The sequence below is a fragment of the Mercurialis annua genome, linkage group LG8, assembly GCF_937616625.2.
Source record: "Mercurialis annua linkage group LG8, ddMerAnnu1.2, whole genome shotgun sequence".
NCBI lineage: Eukaryota > Viridiplantae > Streptophyta > Magnoliopsida > Malpighiales > Euphorbiaceae > Mercurialis > Mercurialis annua.
This window is the reverse complement of record NC_065577.1, coordinates 2,057,447-2,076,866: the sequence shown is the minus strand read 5'-3', so window position 1 is coordinate 2,076,866 and position 19,420 is coordinate 2,057,447. Positions and strand designations below refer to the sequence as shown.

At 30.7% G+C, this 19,420-nt stretch overlaps 2 protein-coding genes and 1 long non-coding RNA gene across 3 annotated transcripts; all 3 read left to right on the top strand.

The window, feature by feature from the left end:
* The first annotated feature begins 577 nt into the window (after window positions 1-577).
* LOC126662305 (uncharacterized) lies at window positions 578-3,372 on the top strand. Its single transcript, XR_007635739.2, has 3 exons — window positions 578-733; window positions 1,849-1,940; window positions 2,749-3,372. It is a non-coding gene; the product is annotated as an uncharacterized LOC126662305 (long non-coding RNA).
* Window positions 3,373-4,992: 1,620 nt separating this feature from the next.
* On the top strand, window positions 4,993-8,790 carry LOC126660961 (magnesium transporter MRS2-3). The gene is made up of 6 exons (XM_050354689.2): window positions 4,993-5,475; window positions 6,181-6,417; window positions 6,523-6,651; window positions 7,032-7,192; window positions 7,295-7,541; window positions 8,195-8,790. The coding sequence occupies exons 1-6, from the start codon at window positions 5,068-5,070 to the stop codon at window positions 8,483-8,485; spliced, it is 1,473 nt and encodes a 490-aa protein (XP_050210646.1). The 5' UTR covers window positions 4,993-5,067; the 3' UTR covers window positions 8,486-8,790.
* A 2,348-nt stretch (window positions 8,791-11,138) lies between these two features.
* Window positions 11,139-12,890, top strand: LOC126659881 (uncharacterized). The gene is made up of 3 exons (XM_050353201.1): window positions 11,139-11,446; window positions 11,636-11,682; window positions 12,572-12,890. Exons 1-3 carry the CDS (start codon window positions 11,239-11,241, stop codon window positions 12,704-12,706), a joined length of 390 nt encoding a protein of 129 aa, XP_050209158.1. The 5' UTR covers window positions 11,139-11,238; the 3' UTR covers window positions 12,707-12,890.
* The last annotated feature ends 6,530 nt before the right edge of the window (window positions 12,891-19,420 follow it).

Genomic DNA, 19,420 nt, shown 5'->3' with positions numbered 1-19,420 from the left:
ACGAGTTAGCGAAGGAATTAAGTAATTAAGAACGAGGATAGGTCGATATTGAAATTTAACGATGGAATTTCAATATTTGTAATGCCTAAATTAATTAAACGGGACGAAGGAAAAGTTGGAATTAAAAGTAAGATTAAGTCCCCGAAAAAAATTAGAAAATTGAATTTTATTGACCGAAAAATATTAAATAAATAAATTATTGACGGGAATCAGTAATTAAGAAAATAATATTGATAATTTGGATATCAATATTCATAAAAGAAAAATAAGGATGAAAAAGTGACGGAAATCGTTGTTTTCGCTCAAATTGGAAAATTAAGCGTTTTAGCCAAAATTTGGCAAAATCGATTAGCGGAGTCTAAATAGTGAGTTGGCGGAAGAGTATTATTTATTTGGACATAAATAATACGAAATTTATCGAGATTTAACGATTGAGTGATTTTTGGACTAAATTGAGCAAAGGAAAAGCTTAGGACTAAATGTTGAGGAGGTGGCTTCATTAAGGGTTCAAGTGCATTTTTGCCATAAATATATATAGTTAATTATATGATTTAAGATCAGAATATACACCCATTTTCTCAGCTCAAACCCTCACCATCTTCATCTTCTCAACTCCATATGAAAACCAAACTTCAATTCACCATAACTTATTCGTTTTAGCTCGGTTTTGGTCAATTCTTGCGGAAACGGAAAGAGGAGAACCATACCTACTGATTGAGCCCAATAAATCAAGGTATAAATCTCATCTTAAGGTTAGGGTTGCTGCTGTAATTTTCTGTTTTGGTGATAATTGTTGAAAGTGATGTTATAAGCTTAGAATTAATAGTTTTGGCATGATTTTGGTTAAGTTTAAACTAAAATTAAGGGTGGTTGAGTGAGGTTGTGAGAGTTGTGTTTGGGTTGATGATTTGGTGAGATTAAAGGGTGTTTGGTGGCTGTTTTCCAGCCATGGTGGCCGAATTTCTCACCGTGCCGAAGCACGGTGAGTTGCTGCCGTGAGCAGCAGCCCTGGTGCGACGCACCATGGCATTGGCCGACCCCTCCCTTGTCAAAACAGGGGAGGGCTGAGTTGAGGGGGAGGGGGCTGATTCCACCCTCCGTTCGTGTTTGAATACGTAATGATTTCGATAGTTAATGGAGTTACGAAACTAGGATATCGAACTAGACGTAAAAACAGTTTTTGGAGTAAAATGTTAGTGAATTGTAATTGAAGTTGGTTTAAGATTATGACATGATTAAAAATGAATACATAGGTAATTATATTGAGTTATAGGCTGATTTAAATCGATTAAAACGTTGAAAGAATAACCATAAAATTGACGTTTAAACTTAGAACATAAATGACGTAACTTACGTTACAAAATGCAATATCAAAATTGATAGGTAAAATGGTTATAGAAAATATAATAGGGCTGTCCTAAATTGATTAAAATGTTAATAACTTAGTATAATAATTATGCTAAGTAAGTTTTAAAACATTGTTTCCGTGTCGTGTTTAAACCGAGTAGGAATCGATAGGCGATGTTTAGTGAAATGAAGTGTATTTCGACTAAGGTTAAGATTGTATGAAAATCAAGGATATTAAAGGTTATATATGCTGTTTTAAACTCAAATTTGCTAAGGAAAATATATTAAGGTCAAGCATTTTGAGATTTAAAAACAAAAAGGCGATATTGACGTAAAAACGCGGCTAAGTGAATTTTGACGTTTGAGCGGATTTTAAGGGGTTGATTGAGCGTTATATATAGGATGAAGTTAAGGGAACTTAACTTAAGATATTAATTTAGTAGTTTTGATTTTATAATGCCGATGTGATTTAAATGTGTTTTCGAATCTCGTTTGTGACAGACAAACCGAGAGGCGACGGGATCGACGGTTTTGGCCTAGGAGTACTCGGCCAAGACTAATGCTCGTAAATGATTTGGATTGGAAAGCAAGGAGTGAGTATACTTTACTCTCGTGTATTGTTACGCTATAAGCATATTATTAAATATTTTATTTATAAGTTATAAAAACACATCGCATTATATGATGATTTGTTGTGATTTGAGATTGTATGAACTAAATGGTTATTCTACCGTGAGATACACGGAGTATGAATTATATATTTGGTGTTGGATCAAATTGTAGTATTTTGTTGTTGTTTGTTCTATGTTTGAAATTGGTATGTGATCCGAAGAAACAAGCTACCTATTGGGCGTCAATAGGCCGTGTGATCACCGGTGTCTATAAGAGTCTAGATACGTGTATATAGAAATATTTGATATGAGCTCATTAAATGTTGATCATAATTATGATTATGAAATGGAATATGTTTGGTTATCGGAAAGGAGGATTATAATTTTGGTAGATACGAGGTAACTCGGTCGAACTATCTCGGGATCCGTATCTAGTGAGTAACTCGGTTGAACTATCTCGGGACTCACACCTTGGGATAAAGTAGTGGCATAAGTAACTCGGTTGAACTATCTCGGGACTATGCCACGTGGTAACGAGTAACTCAGTTGAACTATCTCGGGACCGTACCACTTGAATCAAAATGATTTGATATGAATACGATACATATTAGGAAAGGTTAGGAGTTTAAGATTAAGGTTTCTATCGGATCAAATCTTTGTTTGTAATATAATAATATTATGTTTGTTTGAATAAATGATTTTCACTTGCGATGTTATTTTGTTTATAATACCGTTAGTAAGGTATATCTCACTCAGCTTAAGCTGACCCCGTGGTTTTAAAACATTTCAGGTACCTAGTCTTGGAGTGACTAGAAGTCTATCGTTTTGCCGGGAGTCTGTCTTGCTATGTACAGTCCGACTTCCGCGGCCGCTGCAGTAGTACATTGTGTGACCAGTCATGACCTAGGATAATATTATAGTGTTGGAAAATGTTTATAATTGCGAAAAATTTATAAGTGAATTTCAGGCTTGCTACGGGTTTCGGAACTACAATTCCCATTCCCTAGCGCCGGTCACAACCCTCGATTTTGGGTCGTGACAGATATAGATCAGATGAAGCATGCTTTCCTATAGAGCGGAAATAGGACTGAGTACGCATCAGTGATGATCGTAGTAAAAGTAAGTGATGATTATTTATATGTCTAAGGCGACGGTATATAGCTCACGGCATAGACTTAATGAGAAGATTTGAGGTGACGGTACATTGCTCACGGTCCAGACCCTGATACAGATCTGAGGCAACGGTACATTTCTCACGGTCCAGACCCTGATACAAATCTGAGGCGACGGTACAAGGATCACGGCCCAGATACTGTAAAGTAATAAGCGAAAGTCTGTAGCAACTGTACAATGACTTTTATGGATTTTGATTGAGGTTTATTAGAATATATAAATATATGTATTGAGATTTAAGATTTCATCGGATAATATATCTGGCTGCATTGCATAAATTATCTATCATGCGATTTGTTTTATTTAATGCTCATTAGTAATTATGCGAACTCATTCAATTTTTATTGACCCGTTGATTTTTCCTATTTTAGATAAATAGTATTTTGACATGATTAGACTTCCATTTCTTCATCCAGAAGTCAATATTTTTGTAGCGTAATGCAAACCGTTGTTTACTTTTAGAGCTTCAGTAGTCTAGTGGTTCATTTTTATTGTATAAACTCTAATTTTGAAACTATTATTTTTTGTATATTATTTATGGCTACTGTGTATTAGTTGTTTAATTAAATGGTTTATCGGGTATCACTGGTAACGTGTTTGTGTATCATGATGTCATTGTAATTATCATAGGTGGTTTGTTATTTGGTTTGTTATTTGTTACAGGTAGTGTTGCTCTCTTTTCAAATGTTATATTGACAATTTTTTTGAAAACAGTTTTGTAATTCTTGTAATGTTTTTAAAATGAGAAAAAAAATTAAGTGAAATTTAGGCTTACTAGGGGTTTCGGAGCTATCACTCTATCCCCACCGCCGGTTTTAGCTCCAAATTCCGGGTCGTGACACGTCGTCTTTCAAAACGTGCATTTGTCCTATGATTATAGGTCGATTTATCAACAACTCACACAAGAATATAGCATTGTAGTAGAAGAATTTTAGTTACCTTTTATACTTTTCTAATTAAACTCAAATTCATTGTCAACTCAAATTCTAACTTTTATAATTAACCAAAAAGCAAATTACTTAGAGGCCCTGAGATAACCACAATTAACAATTTGATATCCCTTATTTAAAAGTCTACATAATGGTCACTCACTTTTAATTCCGTTAATTGAGAGATCCGTCTGTTAATTTGAGGAATTAAATCGTTTAACATATTGAAACTCGGGTACTAAATCGTTCAAAAGTGAGGGATCAAATCGTTCATAAAATCAAAGATGGGGTAATAAATCGTTTGAAAATAAGTGTCGAAATTAACGGGAGAACCTAGTAGTTAACAGAGTTAAAACTGAGAGACCATTAAGTGGACTCTTAAAACAAGGGGTATCAAACTGTTAATTATAATATACCTCAGGGACCTTAGCGTAAATTGCTCTTAAACAAATTAATTTTATATTTAATATTAAATTACTAAAAAAACTCATTTTAAATAATTAGTTTGTAATAAATTTAAAACTACATTTATATTGTCCAAACATATATTTATTTTCCTGTAAAACAAATAATAAAATTTTTTAGAACATTTTATTCCTTTTACTTTTTTAGCTTCTAATTTAACAAGGGTTAATTACATATAAAATCACCATCTTTACACAAAATTGCAAAAATAACACGACCTTTAAAACGTGGCAATTCAGGGCACCACCTTTCATTTATTTTCAAAAACAACATGGACACATTTTTAATGGCATTTTTGCTGATGTGGCATGACACGTGGCACTCCCATCGGGTGTCCAAGTAAGCAAAATTTTATCTAAAAACGTGTCCATGTTATTTTTGAAAAGAAATGAAAGGTGATGCCCTGAATTGACACGTTTTAAAAGTCGTGTTATTTTTGAAAATTCGTGTAAAGGTGGTGATTTTATATGTGATTAACCCATTTAACAATCAGCAAATTTCCTCTCCTTCCCACACTGTGTCCGTCATCCCAAAACCACACCATGAGATCCCACCCTCCATTACCCAAACCCGACGAAGACTCCGACCCACTAATCCGACCCACTCAAACAACCCTCCTCCCTACAACCCGGAAGAAAGGAACCGGCGTCAGAGCCTGGCTTCTTCTAGACTCAACCGGCCAAGCCCAGATTGTCGAAGCCGGAAAACATGCAATCATGCGCCGTACCGGATTGCCCGCCCGTGATCTTCGGATTCTTGACCCGCAATTGTCTTACCCGTCAACAGTTTTGGGGCGAGAACGGGCAATTGTGATCAATTTGGAGCATATTAAAGCTATAATTACTGCCCAAGAAGTTCTTTTATTGAATTCTAAAGATCCTTCTGTTATTCCGTTCGTTGATGAATTGCAACGGAGACTGTTGTGTCATTATAACGCTACTAAAGCTCAGGTTTTTATTTTTGTTTTTGTTTTTTTTATTGTAAAGATTCGATTTTTATTGTTGGGGTTTTTGAAATAATTTGATTTTTGATGTGGGTTTTATGTGATCATTGCGAATTTTGATTACCCATTTCTTGGTTTTTTATTTTTTGATGTATGCATAGTTTTCTTTACGGCCTATCGCTTATACCATTTAAATTATAACTCATCGGTGAAGCGATGTAATTTTATTTTTTGAAATGTTGCCATTTGAGCTGTACCTTATCGGTTCCAACATTTCAACTTTGTAGCGATTTAATTTTATTCTTTGAAATGTTGTCATTTGAGCTGTAGCTTATTAGCATCGTACTTTTCAATCTTTCAATTTTTGGCATTGCGTATCATATTTCCATTTTGTGGCGTCGATTTTTAGAAAACGGCGTCTTTTTAAATTGGGTGTGCAATTCGACCTTTTAATAATGGAATTAAATCGCTACAAACGTGAAATATTGAGATTTAATATGCAAATAACCTTTGCTTTTTAATTTTTGTGTTATTGTTAGGGCCTTACCTATAAGATTGTTCAATGATTTGCATGTGCTAATATATATTAAACTTCAGATTTTGTTTGTTACTTAGGATCATGAATATGAGATTTTGGGTTGAGCTGTTTTTTGAATTTGGCCTTTTAATTGTCATGTACTTGCCACTTTGTTGTTGTGCATTTTCTTTTTAGGAGGGTAGTGGTAATGATGCAAACTGGACAAATCTGTATGATCCTGAAGAACCACAATCGAGAGCAAGAGATAAGAATTGTCCAGATGGTTTTCGACATTCTCAGGACCTTGAAGAGGGAGGTAAAGGGGACGGAAAACCGGGTCTTGAGAATCGAGACGGATCAAATGTTCTTCCGTTTGAGTTCGTTGCATTAGAAGCTTGTCTTGAAGCTGCTTGTGGTTGCTTGGAAAATGAAGTGAGCTTTTAGTTTTGCTGGTTTGACATCTTTACGATTTATGTATTGCTCCGTTGATAATTTTTCTTGTTCTGATTGTTTCTTGTTTTCACGTGATGTAACTAGGCGAAAACACTAGAGCTGGAGGCCCATCCGGCATTGGATAAACTGACTTCAAAGATCAGTACTCTCAACTTAGAACGTGTTCGGCAAATCAAAAGTCGTTTGGTTGCAATAACTGGGCGTGTTCAGAAGGTTCAGTTTTTTTTATATATCTTTCTTTTGTTATAATTTTATTGTAAAATGATGTTGTCAATAGAAAGCTGATCTTTTGAACCATTCATGCCCCGAGCAATTGGTCCTTTTTAAATTTTTTGATTTTAAAGAGTCCCTTTACTTTTTTTTGTGTGTATATGTGGTCCTTCTTTGGACGGAATTATAATAACGCCATGGTTCGGTTTAAATCAAAACGATGATGTTTCACACAAAAAAGGACCACGGATAGATAAAATTAACAGTAAAGGGACTCTTTAAAACCGAAAAGTCGGGTAAAAGACAAGAACTTTTGGATGGGTTAAGCCATTGGTTTATTACCTTTTACATGGCTGTGATCAACTTTGTGTAAATTTTCTTAGGTTAGGGATGAGTTGGAGCACTTGTTAGATGATGATGACGACATGGCTGAGATGTATCTAACTGAAAAGCTGGTTCAACAGCTGGAAAATTCTTCGAATTCCTCTTTAAATGAGAGAGATGACATGGATGATGAGTATCTCCAAGCAGATTTGGATGGCAGGTGTCTAATAATGTCATCATGAATTTGATTACGGAAAATACTTTCAAGGTCTCTTTTTTTTGCTATTTTTTTGACTCGGATTTGTTTATGCCGTTGTATCAGGATTCCTGCTGAAGTTTCGTTGGACCCGCAGGGGGCTTCTACTAGCTTTGAAGGCGATATTCATAATGCTGGCAACCCACAGGATCAGCTGTTTGATACTCCTAGCATGATTCGTAGGGACAGCCATGGGACCCATACCTCCACCACTCGAAGTGCTATAACCAAGCAACTTGATGTGGAAGAGCTTGAAATGCTGTTGGAGGCTTATTTTGTACAAATTGACGGCACACTGAATAAATTATCCACGGTATGCAATTTAATTTGCCCAATTTATTTTCTAGTAGTTGTTTTACTTAATAATCGTTGTAAAGTTTGATTACATTTAGTTCTATTCTTGTGGGGAACAAAAATGTTATACATGCCCCGAAAATTGTTTTTCTTCTAAATCTTCTTCCCCTTTGACTTGAAAATCTGATAGAATGTAAAGCACATAGATCTGAAATCCGGACCAGCCACTTTCTACTGCCTAGAAACCAAAGAAAATTCAAAGCTTGTGCATATATTTAGGGTGCCATACGTTTAAGTTCACAATTACCTGTATCCTTACATGAATATTTCTCTTTGGATACAAATCCGAAAAAACGGGACACTTGGACACGGGCACGATGAAACGATTCTATTTTAATGTTTTCTATGTCAAAACTGAAGTTTTTTTGTCCGAAATGCCAAGTTCCCCGCACGTTATCTAAACGGGAAACGTTGATTGAATGAAGTGTTTGTGCTACTTAGTCGGCCACATCTCAGCATGCGGGGGGAAAATGTGCTAGAAATGTTATCTTTTGGGGTAGAATTAAAATATCGAACAGTTTCTTCAAATGCATACAAATACTGCGGCTGTTTATTTTATTTCTGGATTTACTTCAAACAATGATGTTATATTTTCTGTTGGTGTTTTAAAAGCTGAGGGAATACGTAGACGACACAGAAGATTATATCAACATCATGCTGGATGACAAACAGAATCATCTCCTGCAAATGGGTGTCATGTTGACAACAGCGACTCTAGTGATAAGTTGTTTTGTTGTCGTTGCCGGTATTTTTGGCATGAATATCAATATCGAGCTGTTCAATGAAGAGATGGAAACAGGGATGCGGAAGTTTTTGTGGACTGTCGGGGGCAGCTGTACCGGGAGTGTATTCATGTACATAGTTGCCATCGCCTGGTGCAAGCACAAGCGATTGCTGGAGTAATTGAGGCGAACTTTAAATGTAAGTAATTGATGTGCAACAAATTTGAGTAGCTCTTATACGACATATCGCAAAGAAATTATGCGTATAAACGGTGATAGCGTTCTCAATGATGCATCTAATTGTAAAGGGTTGATAATTTCTCTACTGGTTTCAAGTTTTGAGGTGGGAATCTGCCATTGTATAGCTTTCGATATTTCACATACCAAAAAGACATTATTAAATGTGTATTGGCTGATTATCCTACAGATCGACTGTAGAAACTTTGCAGTGCAGTAATAAATAAAATATAACTATGTTTTGATTCATTTAATTAAAGAAAAGAAATAGAATATAGTAGCTATTTTTTGTTTGAATGGTTATTAATTACATTGAATTGATATTAATAAATTAAAGAATATTGAAACGATAAGATACAAAATATGATAAAATTGACAAGTTTTCAGTGTATAATCTAGAGTTTTCGTTATCGGGTCGTCTTAACCAATCTTTCCAAAATCAGGTTTTTTTTTCAATTTATTTAAGTTTAAGTGTTTAACCTTCCTTTTCTTTAATTTGCAAAAGTTTCAAATTTATGCCTATTTTTACCCATGCGTCATTTATAATGACTAGTGTCGCTTTACGTGTTTCACACGTGGCTCGTGGTGTGACTCGCCAAAAATAATAATAATATTTACTTACAGCAATCATCAAGTGTCCATTGCATCATTGCTCCCGTATGTTCATTAACAAGAACGTGACTCGAACAAATTATATATAATCTAGTGTTTCTATCCAAGTTAAAGTTATTAGTTTAAATAATTTAAAAAAGTTATATATTATTTAGTGTTTCTATCTAAGTTAAAGTCATTGGTTCTTTAATAAATTAGAGTTTCTATTTAATTTAAAGTCATTGTTTCTTAAATAATTAATTATTTTAATTTTATTATCTTTAAAAATAATAAGATGGAAATAAATAATAATATATTGACCAAATATAGTATTTTAATTTTATAATTCAATCAAACTAAAAGATAGGTATTTCTACTAATTTGTAGACAATTTTGTTATTTTTTACATACTAAAAACTAAATTGGAGATAATTTAGCTACCTATTATAATTAGGACTTTAATTATAATAGTGATAGCGATTAATTAAATAACTAATTAGTTAATGACTATAAAACCTTTATTTAGTAGTAAATTGAAAAGGATTGTTCAGTAAATTTGCCTATCCCCCCATCCGTGCTTTTATCTGCATAAATATATTTTTTCCATTTTTCTTCTTCTTATGACTCATTTTTAATGGCGCATGTAGTACATATTTTGATAGCACAAATTGTATACACAGTTTATAATAGTAAAAGTTATTAATAACCCTTAAACTTTTACTCAATGAATATTTTAGTCCCTCAACTCCAATTTGTTTATAATAGTTTAAGAGCATCCATTAGACTAATTTTGAGTCTGATGACTATGCCACCTCAGCTTTTTATTAAATTCATCTTCATTATACAATCTCTCACAATAGTTGACTTTAAAAAGTAACTGATAAGAAACTTAAACCAAATTGTATACTACTTTTTTTATAAAAACATACTATTATATTTATATATACTTTTTAAAAAGTATGTATAAATTATTACTTATAAATTATAAATCAAATATCAACTATAATAAATGATAATTGTCCTTTTAGATATATAAAAAAAGATTATAAATTTTTTGATTGAATAACAATCAATTAGGTGGAGATAAAAATTGACTAAATAAAACTGAGTCGCGTTCTATTTAAAAAAAAACAAAAAAAAATGCAATGGTAATACTACAGTGCAATTCTTTTTCTGAATCAAAATTTGGTTCAAAATTTATAACATATAAATTTATTATAAAAAAAAGGGAAAAGAGTCATTTATGCCCTTAAGGTTTGTCTTTAGGATCAAATAAGCCATCAACGTACAAAAAGGTTCAAATATGCCCCTAACGTCTTAGAAAATGAACAATCAGGCCCCCGATTTGGACAACCAGACCCCTAAAGTTTCATTTATACGTCAAAATTAGGGGTTTGGTTGTTAATATTTTAAAACGTTAGGGGAATATTTGAACCTTTCTGAACGTTGAGGGCTTAATTGATCTTGGAGATAAATCATAGGGGCATAAATGACCCTTTTCCCTAAAAAAAATGAGTAGCTCACCATTGAGCAATTGGTTCAGATCAACCGCAGTGCTCGATGAACTATCAATGACCTATGAGCATCCACCATTATGGATGCTCTAATAATACTACTTAATTATTATTCAACATTATCTTTATAAATACTGTTTATTTGATAATTTATGATTAGTGAAACATAATTTTATTGTAGCAAAATACCCTTAACTTTATTTGATATTTTTATCTTTATAAATATTGTTTTTATTGTTGCAAAAATACCCTTAACCCTAAATCCAAAAATAATACATAAATGTTATTTATGAAAATATTAAAAGTCAAAATAGAATTTTTGCAACAATAAAAGTCAACAAGTATTTTCAATAAAATTTTACCAAAATTTAGTGTTGGGCCTAATTTCTCTAACCTCAATTCTACAAATTGGGCCAGGATGGTAAGCCTTAGGATGACCAAGTTTGCACATCTCTATTTAAATTTTTCTTCAAATATAACAAAATTGCATTTGGACTGAAGTGAATTTAAAGATAACCCCATCATCATCTAAACAAACTCAAAAAACAGAAAAACCAGTGGCTGTAGTTGAAAAATGGTTTAAAATTTTAAAATGAGTACAATTTCTCAAAGTGTGTTAATGGCAATTACTGTTACAGTCAACAAATTTGCTTCATCAAATGTTCATGCAGTTCAAAGAATAGAATCCAATAAAAAAACTTCATTATCTTCTTCAACTTTCTTTGGAAGAAGAGGAATTTTTTTATCTTCTTTAGTTGCTGCTTATCCTGTCATTGACTCAAGAACTGAACTTCTTCAAAGTACGTATGAATTTTTCGAGTTTTATATTTTGGCGTGTTTTTTTTTTAAATGCTTCTAAAAAATTCGAAACGTTTTCGTTTCAGCGTTTTTTGTTTTGTTTTCGTGCTTCATAGTATGCATACATGTAGGTTATTTTTCTCAAATTATGTATTGGCTAATTGAGTTTGTTAATGTGAAAATTTTATCAGAGTATTTGAAGAAAACAGAGGAGAACAAGAGCAAAAATGACAAGGAGGTATGACATTTGATGTGCAAGTAATTTAGCAAATTTAATTATCAATTTGCCTCTTTAATTTATACGTAATGAGCGACTAATAGTAAGATTAATTTTTTTATCAATTAATCTATTTTTTTGCCAATTATCCCCTCGTAGTTATACATAAAATTAATTCTAATTGACGAGAGATTCTTAGGTAGACTCAGTCTATCACGTCATCCGTGGACTAACCTATTATATAATGACACGTCATTAAAATGATGGCAATCTTATAAATTCGTTTATTACTTATTTACACTTTTGAATAGTAATATTACAAAATTGCCATCATTTTAATGACGTGTCATTATGTGATAGGCTTAGTCCACGGATGATGTGGTGGACTGAGTCTACCTAAAAATTCTAATTGACAAAAAAAAGTCAATAAGGGTTAATTGCTAAGATACATTTAATTTGGCGTTATTTGTCTATCATGTGTATGTAAAGGAGCAAATTGATACTTGAGAAATAAAATTGCAAAAAAAAAAGTATTTATGAACTTCACGTTTTTTGCATATTTTAATGTGAACTTTCAGTTTAAAGAATATAAAGTTTTAGTTTTGACAAAATAAGTCCTTAATTTTTTTGTAATTCGAAATGCGGAACAATTGTTTGTTAAAAAAATACTGATATGAATGTTGGGATAATGTATATTCCATTGCTCACATCAGTGATTTTTTATTAAAAGAATTTTGCATGGTTTTGAATAAAAAATAATAGTGTGTGCATATTGTCAAAATTGAAAGTTCATATAAAAGTTACAAGACACGCTAAATTTCATAATTTATTTTACAATTAATCCCAAGTGAAAAACGTATCATTAATAATTTATATGTTTTTTCTCTCTTAATGTTTAATTTCTAAAAAGAGATTGGACAGCTATTACAAACGCAACTACCAAGATTACTTTAATCTTGTAGAAGGAGGTTTAAAAGGAAAGAAAGAAGAAGACCTATCAGAATCTGAGAAGGCTATTCTTGAATGGTTAAAGAATAATAAATAATTAATTTTAGACATGTATTTAAATTTCTGTTTAATTTTTAAAAATTTAAGAGTCTTGATCAATGGTGTTGTGTCGTCTTGTATATGTTAAATGTTCCGACTTTTTCATTTTCTTCCTTTTATTTAATTTTTGTTTTGACAAGTCAAAAACCGTACAAATAATATCGTTTCGAAGAATTTTTATATTTTATGGATCCATCCAACTCGATTCTTAATTGATCATTCTAAAGTGAAGTACGATAGATCAGTCTTAACCATAAATCTGTAGATAAAAGGCTGACCGGAACATCAGCTCATATACTTAATCATTAGGTATGGATATAAAAAAAATGCATAAGTTTGAGGGCTCAGATGTATGTAAAAATATAATTGGAGGGGCTAGAATGAAAACTTAAACTTCAGGTACAAAGAAACTGAAGGGCAGAAAAAAATATTAACTCCCCAAAGGGAGAAATTTGAGGCAAAGTTTAATTTATTTTTCAGTTTGATATAGCAATGTTTGGTGCTTATGAAACCATAAACACAAGAAGCTAGGCGCCTCGGCCATAGTTGCATGAGGTTTGTGATTCGAATCCCAACTCTTTCAGGCAGTTGTTTGTTTATTTAAAAAATAAATATTAATATTAATTTTAATTCTTGCTTACTTTCTTTAACAATTAACATATAATAAATTTACCTCTAACATGAGGAGTATAGCTATTTAGACAAAAAAGACAATTTATAAAAAAAATACTCTAAAACCCCTCACATTTGTCATAATTTACAGTTTGTACTCTTTATTTAAAAATCAAACGATTTTGTACCTCAATTTTAATTTCATAAACCATAAGACATTTCTGTTAGTTCCGTTAATAATTTGAAATTTACTTTCAAACGATTTGGTACCTCAGTTTCAATTATATAAACGATTTAGTACCTCGGTTTAATTATGTAAATGATTTGGTATCTCATTTTCAAACGATTTGGTATCTCACATTTCATTCTGTTTATGATTAAGTACATATATTTAATAGAAGTGTCTTTATAGTTTACAAAATCAAAACTGAGATACAAATCATTTGATTTTCAAATAAATGGTACCAAACTGTGAATTATGACAAACGTAAGAAGATTTACAGTAATTTGCTCAAAAAAATAGGTGAACTATTATTTTTAACACATCTCGCTTGCTAATACTCATTGAATTTCAATCCCCGCAAGCAAATATTCAATAAAATAAAAGTGTGAAAGATTTCATATATATTCTATTTTAAAATTTAATTAATTATATGAAGATTGCGAAATATTTAAATTTAAATATTTCGGTCATAGATGTTAAAAGAAGGAGAATTCAAGTGAACCAAACTCAATTATTTCACTTGATTTGATTTGATATACTTTGTTATATTATAGTTTGTAAAATTAATATACTTTTTTTTACTAATAAGCTGTATCTCAAATGTTATAAGCGTTGGACAGTAATTGTCAAGATCGTGTGTTCAACTCCTCCCACAAGCGCTCTGCCCTTTTAATTACAAAAAAACATACTTTTCTCTTAATTTCATTTTTAACTTAAATTCAAATAGAAAAATCATAACTTAAAAACATAAGTTTAATGAAAATAAATTTACATAACATAACTTTTAATTAAATTAATAAAGTTAAACTTAGTTTAATAAGTTACATTTTTACCTTATTTAATTCAAGTTTAATATCTAACATCCCTCTGTAAACTTGAACCTCTTATAACTCTGAACATCATTTTCCGCTTCTAAAGATTTTTTGAAAATATAAAAAATCTAATCGTTAATTTCCGCGTACTATAATTGAATTTATTTATTTGCAGTACACTCTTGAATGAAAATGATACATCGTATCAATATGCATGATTTGATAATAAAACATGTGATTTCTTATTAGTGTTAAGCAGGTTTATTAACTAGGCAAAATGTCATAAAAAGGGCAAATCTTTCACAAAAGTTTCACAAAAGTTCTGATCTTTCAATTTTGTCGATTTTGGTCAAAAACTGATTATTTAGTTTCACAAAAGTTCTGACTTTTCAATTTTGTCGATTTTGACCAAAAATGGATTATTTGGTTTCACAAAAGTCCTGACCTTTTAATATATGTGCATGCCACGTAGGCGCCGCATGAACAAATTGAAATCAAATTGAGAGTTGGCCACAATTGAAACCATATAATCTAATTTTGGCCAAAATCGACAACATTGAAAGGTCAAGACTTTTGTGAAATTTTTATGAAAAATTTGGCCTTTTTACGACATTTGGCCTATTAACTATCATCCTTTTATTTGGCTCTCCTTGTTTCGAGTGAAGTTCTTTTAGTAATTTCCATAATCAAATTACATGACACGCACATAAAAGAGTTGCATCATGCTCAGATTTATATTATAATAGTTTCACAATTGGTTGCTTCTTTAAACGCTACAAAATTGCAATATTTTCCATCGAGAACGCAAAGCTACTATTTTTTTTCTAGACGTAATGGTAAAATATATTCAGACCTTTACTGGTTGTTGTAATTTTATCCAAAATTTTTATTTTTAAAATAATAACCTAATTTCAACATTTCATTGTAATTTTAGTCAATTTTTTTCCAATCAATTTAGCTATTCCAATGGTTAAATGAATTTATAAATTAACTCCGTAATAGATAATAATATTAATGTGAAAATTGAGAAAAATAAATTGATTGGAAAATGTCTAAAATTACAACAAAATATTAAAATTAGGCTATTATTATAAGAAAATACAAAATTTGAATAAAATTACAACAACCCGTAAAGATTTAATTTAATTTACTATTGTGCCTTTTTTCTATCATCAATATCTCTAGCAAATAACCTATCAACTTACATGATGAATAACAAATTCCATAATCAAGTGTACCTCTAAGGTATTGCATAATCTATCTTGGATGCTTCCATATGAAAAGTTGTGAATTTCTCATAAAACGACTGACAAGTCCAACTACAAATAAGATGTACGATCTCGTGCAAGTTAAGTTCTCAGAACTTCAATGACTTTTATATAAAATGGGATCTATTATTCCTACATCTTCTTCCACTTTTGAAAGTTTTACTCCAAATTTTATAGAATTGTTAATAGGGTTGTAATCTTACATACACTACAAGAAACTTGATTTTTGGAAACGTGAGTTGTCGTTGTGAAAACCTAAAATATGGTTGTTAAAATTTTTTAACAACGACAAATGTGGTTGTGCGTGTTGGCGTAATGTAATGTTTTTTATAACGACTTTTTTAAATAATGGTCGTTGCTATAGGTTTTACAAAATCTATAAGATTGGTTGTTAAAAGTTATTAGTAACTATAAAAAGTCGTTGTCAAAACATTATAATATTAATTATTATTTAAATATATTATATAATTTTAGATTTTTTTTTATTTTTATAATTTAAAATACAATTATTATTAAAATTTAATATTTTTTACTTTTTGATTGATATATTACAACAAAAATAAAAATTATTTTTTAAGTGAAGGTTGGGTTTGTTTTATAGTGAGAATGCATCATTCTCATTTCACTTATTTTCAATGTGGGATTTTCACTATTCCTTCTTTCTTTTAGCAACGAAATTATTTGTCGTTGTGAAATGATAATATTTAAAAACGACAAATATTAAATCGTTGGTAAAGCAAATAATTTACAATGACATGATTAGTCGTTGTAAAAAAATTATCTTTAAAAACGATATAAATTAAGTCGTTGCTAAAAGTATAACTTTTAATAACGATTTTATTAGGCGTTGTAAAATAATTATATTTAGAAACGACATTAAAATAATCGTTATAAAAGGTATATGTATTGTAACGATTTTAATGGTCGTTGTAATAGACCGTTGCTAAAACTCACTTTTCTTGTAGTGATATTAACTACTTGAGTATATATTTTTTTTATAGCGCTATCGTGAGATGAAAACTCGATCTTCCATTTACTTTACTTTATTTTCAGATAATATGAAATGAGCAGCATATCCTTCGTCGCAAATTTTTATTCAGTGCCCGTAAAAATCGCATAGTACATAAATACAAACAAACAATTAATCTCCATCCTGTTTGAAAGTACTTATCAATTCGGATATTGAACTCTCGGTTTTTGTTAGAATTCGTATAAATTCTTGTTAAGTTTTAAGACTTTATTTACATGGCCTGCAATGACATACTCGTCGGGTTGTTCAATTTAAACTTCATCTTCAAGTTGATGATTCTTCCTTTTGTAAACTCTAGTCCACCCATGAATGTTTTTTTTATGAATTCGACATGTCTATTGATTACTGTCTTAATTGAACAATCTACAGCTTTGAATTTTCATGGTAGATGATAAAAATAATTTTCTCACTTGATGCACCATCGGCATTGTACATTTTGATCAAATTTGACTAGTAGTAGAAATTTTACCTAACTTTACTTTTTGAATGAGTTGTGTATTAATTAGATGTGGTACTACTACTAGGACCAATATTATCAAAAAGTCTATAGTTTAATTTTTAATAATTTTCATTTAATTAATTAATATAAAAGATAAAGTGTATATTTATTTTACGCTTCTAATTCAATAAATATTTGCATGTAGGAGGGCGTATTCAAAATATTAATTAAATTAAAGTTGGAATCCTTGAATTCTTTAGATGGATTGGTTATTTTACATTCAAAATGGATTTTTTCCAGGTTATTTTAGTAGAAGAAATAAAAGGAATATAGGCTAAACTCACACCGAAGTACTTGTATTTTATCATTTTTATTCAGAAAGATCCTATTTAAAAAAGTTATCTTTTCAGCCTTTATACTTGCCTATTTTAAATTTCTGTATCTTTTTTTTTTTTTGTATTTTCCAGTTCTATCAATTTATAAATTTTTTCTTTCGGCCATAAAGAAGGACATGAAAACTCGAAATTTTGACAATTATAAAGATCAGAAAGATAACTTTTTGGCACCGATCTCGTTCGGACACCCTCATCATCTCTCCATACGTTGACAATGATAAGGGCCTTTTGAAAATAATGGTAAAATACAAGGACCTCAAGATGAATTTTGCCAAAGAATATGGGGCGCCATTGGACATGCATGCATAAACTAGTAAATTGAGTATGTGAAGCAGAAGGTGCCAACTCGGCGATTCATAGTTCTACCCTCTCATATATAATCATCTAATATTTAAGAATGAATAGTAATATTCATGCATGCAATTTGCAACCCATTTCACCAAACACATTCTATGCATGGCTTTGGCAGAAACTGATAAGAAACAAGAAGACTAATGTCATCACAAATGGGAACACTTGCAGTCAAAACGACATCGGATGAGACAAGACAGGAATGGAATAGAATATTATAATATGTAGAGACAAAACCCATTCTTTTACCTTGCTGTTTGGTTACAGAATTAATCTAGGTTTTATGTTTTGGTGGTGGTTGGAACAACAATTGATGTTTTTCCCATGCTTAATATATACATTACTTTTGTTTTCTTATCCAATTTCATTCATTGCACTCATGCTAACAAAAACTCTAGATTCATCATTGTTTCTTTTGTCTTTTGCCTTATTTTCTTATAGCATTGTTTCATCAATTTACCTATAATATGTTAGGCCATATAATCTTACATCCGATAAGTACAAAGTGTGTGAAACGAATTATAAAAACGAAACAAATTGATAATTTAGTTCATTTTGATTTGACGTTATAAAAAAAGCCTAGTGGCGTTTAAAACACCAAATTTGTTCGATCTTTTAAAAATATATCCAAATTTTTTAAAAGTCGTAAATCTATCTCTTTTTTTAAAATTGATTTAATTATGCTTATTTGTGTAAAAAAATTTAATTGAAAAGAAAAATAATTGTCAATTGGGATGCCACGTGATTAGGATAAATCGATTTAAAAAATATCAAACCACTTCTCAAAAATTAGATAGATTTTTAATGAATTGACCAAATGGGAATATACAACTTTTGGATAGATTTCCAAAAAAATCGGAAAGTTTGCTTTTTAATACCATAAAGCCATAAAAAATGAATTTTTGATTCAATTTAGTTTTTTGCTTAAAATAATTCACTTAAATTCCAGTACAAACTAAACTGATTTTATTTTAAAATTTTATTTTGGTTTGAACCGGATGCATGATGTAGGGGATGCATTGAAGTATAAACAAAACAAAAAGGAAATAATTAGTGATAAAGAAAAAGACGATCAAAGAAAAAATATTATAAAGAATAAAAAAAATTAAAAATAATCGATACATACATTTTGAAAGTGGTCATCCCTACGTCTTTGTAATTCATGCATATCTAAATATATGAACAAAAATAACGATACATTTTATAAGATTAAAATTTACTCAAAGATAAAGGAAAATACGTTATTGCATTTATAGTTTATAAGTGAAAAATGGATTCTTGTTTTTAGTGAAAAGTTGGATTTTATAAATTAAGGACGCACTTGAGAATTTAACTAGATTGACATCCTTTTAATGTATGCATTACGCTTTTAAAAAAAAATCAAAAGTACCACAAATAATTAACACCAAAAATGTCATACAAGATTGAAAAAGAAATTAGCAGAATCTATAAGAAATTTCCCTACTGAAATTTATTTGAATAAAAGAGTTACAAAAGATGTGAGCCGAATCCCATCAAACAAAAGACCGAACTAAAATTTTATACTTGGTAATCAAATCAGCCATTTGATTTTATTCTCTGT

What these genes read in the sequence shown, in the direction of transcription:
- LOC126660961 (XM_050354689.2), top strand. Translation starts at nt 5,068, where the DNA reads ATGAGATCCCACCCTCCATTACCCAAACCCGACGAAGACTCCGACCCA. An exon ending in TAACTGGGCGTGTTCAGAAG is followed by an intron (nt 6,652 to 7,031) that starts GTTCAGTTTTTT and finishes AAATTTTCTTAG; the next exon opens with GTTAGGGATGAGTTGGAGCA. An exon ending in CACTGAATAAATTATCCACG is followed by an intron (nt 7,542 to 8,194) that starts GTATGCAATTTA and finishes GTGTTTTAAAAG; the next exon opens with CTGAGGGAATACGTAGACGA.
- LOC126659881 (XM_050353201.1), top strand. Translation starts at nt 11,239, where the DNA reads ATGAGTACAATTTCTCAAAGTGTGTTAATGGCAATTACTGTTACAGTC. An exon ending in AAGAACTGAACTTCTTCAAA is followed by an intron (nt 11,447 to 11,635) that starts GTACGTATGAAT and finishes AAATTTTATCAG; the next exon opens with AGTATTTGAAGAAAACAGAG. An exon ending in AGAGCAAAAATGACAAGGAG is followed by an intron (nt 11,683 to 12,571) that starts GTATGACATTTG and finishes ATTTCTAAAAAG; the next exon opens with AGATTGGACAGCTATTACAA.